The 12,020-nt window shown below is 47.7% G+C and overlaps 1 protein-coding gene across 29 annotated transcripts in view; it reads left to right on the top strand.

The window, feature by feature from the left end:
* JAKMIP3 (Janus kinase and microtubule interacting protein 3) overlaps positions 1–12,020 on the top strand; it is a 47,360-nt gene that overhangs the window by 24,665 nt on the left and 10,675 nt on the right. For 6 of the 29 annotated variants that reach the window (XM_015867602.3, XM_015867595.3, XM_085554878.1 and 3 more), the window contains 14 exons: positions 1,053–1,268; positions 2,902–3,021; positions 3,776–3,922; positions 4,642–4,773; positions 5,177–5,212; positions 6,449–6,508; positions 6,770–6,898; positions 8,097–8,225; positions 9,259–9,342; positions 9,624–9,686; positions 9,779–9,877; positions 10,128–10,226; positions 10,314–10,373; positions 11,673–11,738. In XM_015867602.3, the coding sequence (XP_015723088.1) occupies positions 1,053–1,268; positions 2,902–3,021; positions 3,776–3,922; positions 4,642–4,773; positions 5,177–5,212; positions 6,449–6,508; positions 6,770–6,898; positions 8,097–8,225; positions 9,259–9,342; positions 9,624–9,686; positions 9,779–9,877; positions 10,128–10,226; positions 10,314–10,373; positions 11,673–11,738 (1,440 nt within the window). The remainder of the gene's footprint in view (positions 1–1,052; positions 1,269–2,901; positions 3,022–3,775; positions 3,923–4,641; positions 4,774–5,176; positions 5,213–6,448; positions 6,509–6,769; positions 6,899–8,096; positions 8,226–9,258; positions 9,343–9,623; positions 9,687–9,778; positions 9,878–10,127; positions 10,227–10,313; positions 10,374–11,672; positions 11,739–12,020) is intronic. The other 23 variants (XM_015867603.3, XM_015867598.3, XM_085554879.1 and 20 more) reach the window with 13 other exon arrangements.

Here is a 12,020-nt window from a genome sequence, read left to right on the forward strand (position 1 = left end):
TGGTGCATTATCTTTTTCTTTATGGGTCCATATTTATCTCTATCTCTTTGCCCAGTGAGGCTGTGGATGTCCCCTCCCTGGAAGCACTCAAGACCAGGCTGGATGGGGCTGTGAGCAGCCTGGGCTATGGGAGGTGTCCCTGCCTACAGCAGGGGCTGGCACTACATGTTTTTTAGGGTCCCTTCCAACCCAAACCATTCTGTGATTCTATGATTCTAACTATTTAGATATTTAACAGAAGGACCTCTATAGACATATCTGAGTCAAAGTTTGCAGATCATCGTCTTAATGGGAATTCCTGAGAGCACCCAGACTAAAATGCAGCTGAACAGCTCCTGTTTGCATCATTTTACACAGTGAACCTGCACTTGTTCCCAGGGGGTGTCTTCTGTGGGATTTATGAACATCCTTGGTGAGATCCGCCCATATGCTGTGCCATTCTTTTCCAGCTTTTCACATTGTTTTCCAGGTTACAGACAAAACTCTCACAAAGCAATCCAATTATCAGATCCAGTCCTCACATGGCAAAAACGTTCTTATTTGAGCAGACCACGTTTCAGAACTGTCCCTTTAGACTAAATGTGTCAGGTTTCAGAAGCGTTTAAAACCTTACGTGTCCAGGGTGCACATGTTGTGCCTGGAGAAGCCAACAGATGCTTTAGGGGATGTGCTTCAGCAACCTCTTGCATCCCAGATCCACTCCCTGTTTTTAACTTCTCCCTCTGAAAGTTAATTATGAACCTTTTTCTTTAATCTCTTTTACTTTGATTGTTCACTGAAGTGATGAGGGGTGTTCTGAAGTGCTACTGAGACTGCGGGTTGTCTTGGGATGGTCTGCAGAAGTTGTCAGTCGGCTGCAGGCACAATGCTCATGAGTTACTGAAGCAATGCTGGGTTTGTTCATTGTCCATTATTCCTTGCTGTTGTATTTGCAAGAGGAGGGTTTGTGTTCATGGCCAGGGGTTGGCTCTATGGCAATGGTTGGGCTGTAGGGTGCTACGTACAGCCAAGCTGCTGCATGTGTGTGTGATTGTGTTCTGTTCTCCTTATAGATGGAGGAGATTAAGTTTAAAGACAGAGCAGTCTTCGTGCTGGAAAGAGAGTTAGGGGTTCAAGCCGGGCATGCCCAGAGACTGCAGCTCCAAAAGGAGGCTTTAGATGAACAACTGTCCCAGATCAAAGAGTCTGACCGGCACCTGGGCAGCCCCAAGCGGGAACTTCCTTATGCAAGTGGTGCAGGAGACGCTTCAGATCATTCGGGAAGCCCCGTAAGCACTTTCACGTGGTTTCACCTAAACAAACGAACGAGCAGAATGACCAAATGGCACCAAGTGACAGAATCTTGATGAGTGCTCTGTGAGCAACAGCTTTCCCATAGTAACCCAGGCAAAACGGAGAGGCATTAATTTCTCACTCTCGTTCATTAGCTGAATGTTCAACATTTCAAATTGAACCGAATTATGGGAGAGCTTTTGCTTGTCTGTCGTTTTGTTTTCTGGTTTCCTTTGTTTGTTTCTGATACCAGGGTGAAAATTTTCCTGTCTCTCTTCTGTCCTTTCCTTACTGCACCATTCTTCTACCACCTGCCTTAATTTGACTGTTTGACACAATTCTTGCCAACAAATGATGCAAATGCTCTTCTAACCAAGTAATGTATGTGTGCTAGCTCTTGGAACTGCTGATAATGTACTGTGCAAGCAGATGTGCAAGGCTGCTTTACAGAGGGAGGCGGGAGAAGGTGACCCGTGCACAAGCACTATGAAGCCCTGCGGTGCCGCACTCCCTGCTCCCCCACCCTCACGCTGCAATTGCTTTCATTGGGCTGGAAGGTCAATTAGAAACCTGTTAATTCTTCTTTCCTATCTCTTTCCTACAACACAATACCCCAAACATTAAATCTTAGTCATCTTTTCACAATGTTTTTTGTTTGTTTTTTTTTAATTGTAAAAATAGCACCTTTCTGCTTTTGCCTTAATTTGCTAACAGCAGAAAGCTTCAGTTAACTAACCTTGTATGTCTCACATTTGCCAGTGTTCTCCATTGCTGATTCTCATCAAGATTTCTTTTGCAACAGCCTTAATTTTCTCAGTAGAAGTGTAAGTAGTCACACATGAGCAAAGCGATCTATTCTGTTCTTTATCCCAAGCCTCTCCTGCACCTGTTGAATGAGGAATCATAGACCTCCTGAAAGTGCCACTGGGACTGAGAACACTAATTTGCTTCTTCTGATTTGTGCTCAACTTCTGCCAAACATCAGAATAAGTACTAGAGGAGGACAAAACAGCACGTCACACCTGTAAACAGATGTAACTTTTCTCTGATTCTGAATGAGAACACCTACCTGTATTTCTCTTCATTTATGAACTGATTTAAGCATTTTCACTCAGATAAAGTGCTACCCCATTTGCTTTATGAGTGACCCTACAGAACCCAATAAGGGCTTCAGTTTTATGGAAGAGAGCTTATGCAATGGTGTAATTGCATGGATTTTCCCCATTTGTATGTCAGTACTCCTGGTACCATCTTCTTATAACAAAGTCCTCGGAGTGGGTGACGTGTCTGAAACACTCAGTTCAACAGTGGCATACATTGGAAACACTGCCTTGATTTTTGTTTTTTTTTATATTTTCTTTTATATTTCCAAGTTTAGCATTTGTCACCTTGTATTTACATATACATACTTCTGCATTTGCATACTTTGTTACATTTTCACTCTTGCCTTTCCATCGGTCCCATCCTGCAGCTCTCAGGGGTCATTTCCACTAAGGCCGTACCCTACAATCTTCCATCTGATAGTTCTGAAATATTCAGATTTGGGATAAGAAAGAGGCTGAGCTTTGAATAACGCTGATATTCCCTGTGCACCCAGGAGCAGTTATTTGCAGTTGATCTTTGTTTTAGGAACAGCAGTTGGATGAAAAGGATGCCCGGCGCTTCCAACTGAAAATCGCCGAGCTGAGCGCCATCATCAGGAAGCTGGAGGACCGCAATGCGCTGCTGTCAGAGGAGAGGAACGAGCTGGTGAGCAGCAGGGATGGGCAATGTGGTGGCACAGCACACTAATCACACTGATTCTTGTGTATAAAACAATGGCTTTTTAAAGAAGGAATTGGCAAGAATCACCACCTCCACTACAAAGACAGGGTGAGGGAGCTGGGCTTCTTCAGCCTGGAGAAAAGAAGGCTGCAGAGTGACCTCATTGCAGCCTTTCAGTACCTACAGGAAGCGGGGGGGAGTCAGCTCTTTGAAAGGGTAGATAATGGCAGCACAAGGGGAAATGGTTTGAAGGTGAAGGGGGGAAGACTGAGGTTGGATGTCAGGGGAAATTCTTCACTATGAGAGTGGGGAGGTGCTGGAACAGCTGCCCAGAGAGGCTGTGGGCGCCTCGTCCAGCCCTGGAGATGTTCGAGGCCAGGTTGGATGGGGCCCTGGGCAGCCTGGGCTGGTATCAATGTGGAGGTTGGTGGCCCTGCATGCAGAGGGGGGTTGGAGCTCCATGATCCTCAAGATCCCTTCCAACCCAGTGATTCTGTGATTCTGTGACTATCTGCTTATAGTTATTGTCAATAAATACATTCCCTACATGGCATACTTGTTGCACACCCCACAAGCAAGGAAGGACCCACTTCCCAATGGGCTAAACCAAGAGTTTCCTGGTATATTCTGCTATTTATTAGGAGAAAGTACTGATACTATGGTTGTGAAAGAAAATGATTAATTTATTTGATAAAAAGTAATTGTTCCTGAGGTGTCAATTCTCTCTTAATTTTTTCAGTTAAAACGCCTCAGAGAAGCTGAAAGTCAGTACAAGCCCATCCTGGACAAAAACAAACGCCTGAGCAGGAAGAATGAGGAGCTGTCACACGCCTTACGTCGAATGGAAAATAAACTAAAATTTGTAACACAGGAAAACATCGCAATGGTAAGTGTGGGAGTGAGCGCCATCCCAGGGGAACAGGCAGCACATGCCCACAGGACAACATGGCAGCAGCATCACAGCGTGTGAGGGGGTTGGGAGCCCCTTCTCCTTCCAGCTGTTTGCTGTGATGCTCTGGGTGGTTTGTGGCTTCAGCTTGTTTTGTTTTGTATAACCTGCTTTATTTTGGCCCAGAAGAACAATAGTCCTGAAGAAAATGAATTGTGTGCACTCTGTGGATGTTGATCAGATGGCTGCTTGGTCACAGAGCACTGTTACAACGTGAACACAAAGCAGTTCACTTCAGCTTCGGCTCTTGTGCCAGAGTCACCCATCACCCCAAGGGAGCCCACGCCTGTGGTGCTCTCCCTTCCCCTCCAGCATTACCTGCAGCACTGCTGGCAGCCATCAGCAGCAGCTGTTGGTGGTGACATTCACAGGTGTCATCACCAGGGGGCCAACCTCAGTCCCTTGTCATCCCAGAGCACAGCAACCCGGGCTGCTGCAGGTGGACATGAGTGCACAACACAGCAGGCAGTGCTGGTGGCCCAGCCCAAGTGCCTTCTCCAGCAGAACAGCCTGGGATGTGGGTAGAACCACAGAACCAAGGGGCAGCTGCGAGCACAGCTGTAAGATGTGTGCATTAATAGCTGGGAATGGGAAAGGCTGGATGCAGCTCTTCAGCAAAGCCTCATTTCCTCTTCTGCCACATGGGTTTCTTTCAGAGGCAAAGAGCAGGAGCAATGAGGAGACCGAGCTCCTTAAATGACCTCGACCACAACCAGGAAGAAAGAGAAGTGGATCTCCTGAGACTCCAAATCATCGAACAGCAGAATATCATTGACGAGCTCTCCAAGGTAAGATGGAACAGTGCCACACTGACACGAGGCCAACTAAGGACACATACAAAGGAAGGGAAGCTCAGGGGAGGGCACATCTGGGGTGCTACGCTCAAGCAGGCACAGCAGCGGAGGGAGCACAGCTGGTGTCTGTGAGATCAGCAGACACTGACCTAAATCCTGGTGATCTGTGTACGGTGTCTGGGCAGGATCCTTCCATACCATGTGGTGCTTGTGCAGCACAACCACTGCAGTGCTCCCTGCACACACACCAGTGGCCAGATCCTGCAGCAGCAAAGCAAACTGCTTGAGCTCCTTCAACCAGAGCGGCACCAGGCCTGAGAAAAACGTGTTTGTTTTATCTGTGGGCTGTTCTTATTATACTCTCTTACTGAAGTTATTTTATTCTTCTTTTTGTTAGACCCTGGAAACTGCTGGCTATGTGAAGAGTGTCATGGTACGTGTGACACTAACCTTACCCTCATTGTTTTGCATGATTTAAGTTGCAGTTCATGAAAAGCACACAAGGGGCAACATTTATTGTCACTTTCCTCCCCCTCTGGGCAGCAAAGTAACTCAGGCTCTGTCCCAGTGCCTTTACCACTGAGGGCCCTATCAGCTGTTGTTCTCTGGACAACAATGCTGTGTCAGTGTGGAGCAGAGCTCTGCTGGGAGAGGAAAGCTTTCCCCTGCCCCAGGGATGCCACAAATGGCAGCAGGGCCAGCTCATCCCAATGGCACAGCACGTGGTGCCCATCTCTAGGACAGCTCTGCCACATCACAGTGGTGTTTTCAGGCTGATATCCCAGCCTTGCCTCACCGTACCCACAGCAGCTCCCCAATAGGGCTCTGCACAGCTCATCCCTTTGCTATTGGTGATGAAGATTTCATTAAGTTTAGCCATCAGTGTGTACCAAAAAGGTGTTTTACTTTCCATTGCTAACTGTGCAGCAAAGCTTATGTTGCCAAGCAAAAAACAAGAGTTTGATTTTCTCTGTTGCTGTGGATAATGCACGAAGGGCACATAGTTGGTGTCCCAGCATCAGCACACCCTCCAGCAAAGGGCTGATGTGGGGTGTGGGAGAGCATCCTTGTAGGAATCCACTGGCTCTTCAGCTCCAGAGTTTGCCTGATGTGCCATCCAGAATAATACTAACAAAATAATCAGCACATTAAAAATTAATAGCACTCTATGAAAAGAGTCATAATTACCAACAAAGAGAAAAACTGGCTGGCAGCAGTACAGGCTCAACCCCTTCATCAGAGTCACTGAGAGCTGCACATCCTTGGGGAACGCAGGCAGGTTTGGCTTGGGCTTGTTGTTAATCAGCTTTTGGATGTGCTTATTGCAAACAGCCTCAGAATTCTGAGTGGTTTGGGCAATGACATGCAGGCATGGCGCAGGGCAGTCACAGGGCTGGGCTCTGTTTTTGTCCCAGGACAGAGCCTCACTGCATGGAGCTGCAGAACAGAGCGGGGTACAGAGCAGTGTCTGTGCTGTCCTCCTTTTGTTTTGCTGTTTGGATTTTCATGACCATGAAAAACATTTAATAGTTGTAAACTGCAACCTCAGAAGACTTTGGAGCAAAATTCAAACCTGTCCAGCACTTCCATCTCCACTCTTTGGTTGCCCTGTGACTATGAAAACTGCTGCGGTTAACTAAATTAACAGCTCTGTGTCTGGCTCTTTCAGGAACGTGATAAGCTGTTAAGGTATAGGAAGCAAAGGAAAAAAATGACAAGAATTCCTAAGGTAAAAGAAAAACAGCAATAAAAGGTTGGTTTGTGATGGGCACAGTGGGCACAGCGGCTGTGAGGGCAGGGGGGGAGTGGGGTCCAAGTGCAGGGTTCACATCAGGCTGCCTGGATGGGGGTGAGGGCAGGGCTGGGAGTGGTGTCCCCCAGGTTGTGTGCACACAGACCCCAGAGGCTGCAGGGTATGGATCCCTACAGCCCTGCCCACACCAGGCCCAGCAGCTGAGTGCGGGACACACTGACACCTCTCTCTGCCCAGAAGCCGGTGGTGGAGACATTTTTCGGCTACGATGAAGAAGCCTCCTTGGAGTCTGATGGATCCTCTATCTCATATCAAACGGATCGGACGGACCAGACCCCGTGCACCCCTGATGATGACCTGGAAGAGGTATTTGTAGACAGCTGGGTGGTGTGTTTGAGGCATTGAACCCTGCTGTCACCGCACAGTGACTCCTGGTCTGCTCATTTCTGGCCAGCTCTGACCACAGAACTACAGACCGGTGCTGACGTCACACTGGGTTAATGTTAATGTAATGTGATGGTTAATGTTTGTGGGTCTCAGGTTTTTGGTAACTCCAGTTCTCCTCTGTCATCCAGAGCTTGGCACGAGTGCAGCCATGAGCAGGGTGACTGTGCTGCCCTGGGTTCTGCAGCCAGCACAGTGCTGGGGGAGAGCTGGCTCCCTGCAATGCTCTGAGGACGTGGCTTTTCTGGGACTCTGAGTGTGTGTAATGAGGGGAAGGGATTGTTTCCAACACTGCACACTGCTTCCCTACAAATGCACTCCGTGGTGTGTGCCAGCCCTGATAGCTGTTCCTTGGCTTAACGAGAGCCTTGCAATAAACAGAACTTCCTAACAGTGACAGCAGCCACTGCAGGCTATGGTCGCTGCAGTTTCTCTTCTGTCACTTTGTCTGTTTCACGGGTTGTAATCAGATCCCTTGGTTATGAAACAGAACCTGAACAATTCATATTTCTACCCTAGAAGACACATGAGTTGTTGCCAGGTGTGAGCTGCACTGCGGGAGGCTGAATCTATTTTTGGAGCCTATTTATTTTTCACTCTTTTATTGCCCTTTTCCCTGTGCAGATAGCTCTGAGTTTCTGCATGCACCCACGGTGTCACTTCATGTCATGTAGAGTGAAATATTGTGGTCAGCCTGACATGGAATCACACAGTGCTGGATGTGGTAAGGAGGGGAATGAAGATGAAAGGTGCTCTTCCTGTTGATGTCACCATTTCTGCAGTCTCTGTCTTCAGATTCCTGGTTTAATAACTGAGATATCAGGTGTGGGTCAGTCTGCGGACTTGAAACCTATTGGTGGTGCAGGAAAGCTGTGGTTTTGCCTCTAAATGTGAAGGGTTTCCCTGGTAAAGTAATACCGGGTCATCCAGTCTCTGGTTTGTGACTCGGATGGAAGTTTTTATCTTCTCAAAGAGGGGGAAATTCCTATTGCATTCTTGTAGGAACTCCAGCACTTTTAGAGAAAGCAATTATCTGCTCATCTTATTTTATTAATCTCTTGTTGCAGAATAAACAAAATAAACAACTGGCACAAACCAGGTTTGTTTTGAACCATTTCAGGGCATGGCCAAAGAAGAGACAGAACTGCGGTTCCGGCAGCTGACGATGGAGTACCAGGCTCTGCAGCGCGCATACGCCCTATTGCAGGAACAGGTCGGAGGAACATTGGATGCAGAGCGAGAAGTTAAGGTCTAAATGGCTTATATTACATGCACTAAAGGGCTGTTGTTGTGTGCGCCGTGCTTGTTGTACCTCTTCACACTGCAGGGTGTCAGCTGCCCTCCAGCTCCTGGCTGGGCTGTGGCACTGGGGGGTCCCAGCTCCAGGCACACAGTGGGGGGCTCCAAGGGGGGTCCCATCCCCATCCCCACTTCATCTCCCCTGCCCAGCCCACTACACCCTGCGCTGCTTGCTGAGGGAACCACAGTGAATGTGTTCAGCTGTTTTCACCTCTTGATCAGATTAAGAGAAATTCAGCCAGATTTTTTTAATTTTTTTTAATGGGAAATCCTTAAAATTAAGCTCCCTTTCTATAAAAACCCAGTATGGGTGACCTTGCATGCATTATGGCTCAATTCCTCTGGATTCAGATGACGTGATTCTTTATAACATGGATTATAACCCCAAAACCCATGTCCTTAGTGACATTTCCAAGTGCCCCATGCAGCTCTGCCTGGCCTTATGGCCACGAGACTCCACTGCCCCAAGTGGCAATTCCCTATCAGATATAAGATGTTCTGGTCATGAGGAGTTTGCTCTGTGCTACAAGGACATGGTGTGTCATGTAGCTGCTGGGGCACAGAGTGCAAGGGAGAACACAGCTGGTAAAGGATGATCTCTGCTTCCTTCAGCTGGCAGTCTGAGGCCTAAGAGAACCATGTGGGCCCCCGCCTCATTCAGGAGCACAGGGGGCTGCCAGCTGCACCTGCTGTGTTCTGCTGTCACAAGCCATGTGTCCTTTCCCATTCTAGTTCCTACTCACCAGGATGTTGCTTATCTAAAACCTTAAAGATGTCGTGCCATCTCATAGGCTTCCTTTTACAATGAATGACCAATGCTGCGTGCTTAGCCCCAAATGTACCCTGCCATAGAGCTTTTAAAATTATTTGTTAAAAGGATTTGATGCTTTAAGCATTTTCCCTATCTGTGTTACCTTTTGGGTCTTAGGGAGAGTTGTATTTACTTATTTATTTCTGTGCTGTTTTTCCCTCCTCTCCTACAGACACGTGAGCAGCTCCAAGCAGAGATACACCGATCCCAGGCTCAGATAGAGGACCTGGAAAAGGCCCTGGCAGAGCAGGGGCAGGTAATGCCCCCCAGCCCCCATCCCATCCCAGGGGCAGCCACAGTGCAGTGTGGGCAGGGGGGTGGTGAGGGAAGGATGGCCATTCTCTAACAAAATGTTTGGTTTACATGCATTACACGTATTATGAGTTGCTTTGTTGCATCGTAGGCAATAACAGAGTTGCAGTTTCCTATGCAACATTGTTCCTCACTGTATGTGTGATTTAATGAAGGATGTGCTTCTGTGCTTGTGCCAAACATGGCCAGTTTTCACCCATACTACCAACCGTTTGTGTCTCCCAGGACATGAAGTGGATTGAGGAGAAGCAAGCACTGTACAGAAGGAACCAAGAACTTGTGGAAAAGGTGCCCAGCACCTCTACTGGTATTATTCAAATAACATCTATTGCTTATGGAATGCAATGTGTTGTACCAACACATACTGCTTTCTTGTACAGATAAAGCAAATGGAAGCAGAGGAGGCTCGCCTGAAGCACGATGTGCAGGACGTCAAAGATCAGAACGAGCTCCTGGAGTTCAGGATCCTGGAGCTGGAGGTGAGCTGGCACTGCAGGGCTGTGCTGCTGCCCCACACTGTATCACCAGGCCTGGGGGACCATGGCTGGGCCCGTCCCACGCTGCCATGTTGCTGTATGACCAAGTGCTAAAAGGAAGGAAAGTACCCAAGTTATTTTCAGCATGGCCCCCGTGCCCATGGCAGGGCTGCTCTGCCCAGCTGCTAGAGGCAGTCCTGGTGCACGTAACAATAACATCAGTGCAGTAACCAGACAATCACTGTTCTTTCAGGAGCGAGAAAGAAGATCACCTGCTATCAACTTCCATCACATTCCCTTCACGGAGGGGAAAAGCCCTCTCCAGGTTTACTGCGAGGCAGAAGGTGTCACAGTAAGGGATCCTCACATCTGCTTCTCCTTTCTCTAAATCAAACCCGACACTGCTCTGACTGCTGGTTTTCCATTCCTCTCTCGTTAGGACATAGTAGTGGCAGAGCTGATGAAAAAATTGGACATTTTAGGGGATAACGCCGTAAGTGTATGTTCCTTTAATATATTGTGCATGCTTTGGTATGCATTGTCCTTATGCTGATTGTAGCAAAGCTGCTTGGCTTGCAATGGCCAAAGCTGTCTGCAGTGCGGGCACTGAGCTAGATGCTACCTGCTCCCCAGCTTATTGAGGCTGTTGTTGATTGCCTTCTTACAAGCGCTGCACAGGACTTCGATGCCACAATGTTGCTTTTAAATTGCCGATAAATTATTCAGGAAACACTTTGAAAGTTTTGTTCTCGTGCTTCTTATTTTTCTCACGTGGTTTATTCTGTGCATTTGCTTTACATTTCCATTTCAACGCCTGTGTGTTTTAGTTTTGCCTAATACCAAAAGCATTGAAATGGAAGCAGGATAATACATAACAAGTTACAGCAGCAATAGGAGAACAAGCAAGTAGTGAGAAGTTTGAAAGCGTTTCACCTGTATCAGGTTGAAGTGATGGTGCACATACACATCTTATGTGCACCCACACACGTGTGGAGCAGTGGCACTACAGCTGCAGGTGGGTGTCCCTGTGTATGAGACACATGGCAGTGCCTCTGTTCAGAGCAGTCAGAACAGCACCTCTCACTGCCCTGCCTGGACCCACCCTCTGCCCCTCCAAACAGCCCTGCAGGCAGGAGATAGCGGGGCAATCAGAAGATACTGAAGTAATTAGCAATATTTACTGCTGCTGCAATGAATGATGCTTGTATTGGCAGAAGCATGACAAATCCAAAAACCTCTGGGGTGTGAGGAATAAAGCATGTGCTTAAACCCGAGCACCAGTGAGTGAGGCTGGCACTGGAAAAGGCAGAAAGATAAACGCCTATTCATCTGTTAGTGCATGAGGGACTGCAAGCAGGGATGGCAGGTTAGTCCCATGCCCAGGAGTCACCTCCCAGCCCTGCTGCTCCAGCCTTGTGCCCACAATCACACCTGTAGTGCATGCAAGCAAAGGCCAAGGGCTGCATCTCTTCTCTAAGAGCACGTCCCACAAAGCCTGGTTTTGTGTAGTGCAGCTGCTTTTATTCCCTGCTGGACAAAAACAAGATCCAGTGTCTGCATCTTCTTACTTAATGCCAGAGTTTTAGAACTCCCCACCTTCGTGACCACCATTCAGCATTAGTAGCTAATTACAGCTGTTCCTGCAGCAACACTGTGTTACAATGCTATCTTTATTTGCCTCAGTTTATTGTTGCTTGAATGTATTTAATTTCATATTTATCTCACACAGCAGTGGCCCAGTGCTGGGTTACTTGCCAGGTGCCGGGGCTTGTTGTAATTCTGCTCTGATCTTGTGCAGAACCTGACCAACGAGGAGCAAGTTGTTGTCATACAAGCAAGGACAGTTCTCACGTTGGCTGAAAAGGTAACGGCTGTGGAGCCCCACGGTGAGCCCTGGTGCTCAGAACAGCTGCTGGAGGTGCTGGGGATGGATCAGAAGGTGTTCACCAAAGGCCAGGATTCCCTATGGGGCACTACACCTGAATGGGCTCCTGTCAGAATAAAGAGAAAATTCAAGCCATGTGCATGAATTGATTGTTTTAAAAAGCTAATTAATTAGGAAAACATTGGTGGGCAAATGGTAAACTTTAAATTAATGCCTTTTGCCATTGCCAATTTTTATAGGAGCAAAGGTATCACAGTAGGT

Source organism: Coturnix japonica, chromosome 8 (assembly GCF_054131305.1).
Source record: "Coturnix japonica strain WE chromosome 8, WE-NBRP24, whole genome shotgun sequence".
Lineage (NCBI taxonomy): Eukaryota > Metazoa > Chordata > Aves > Galliformes > Phasianidae > Coturnix > Coturnix japonica.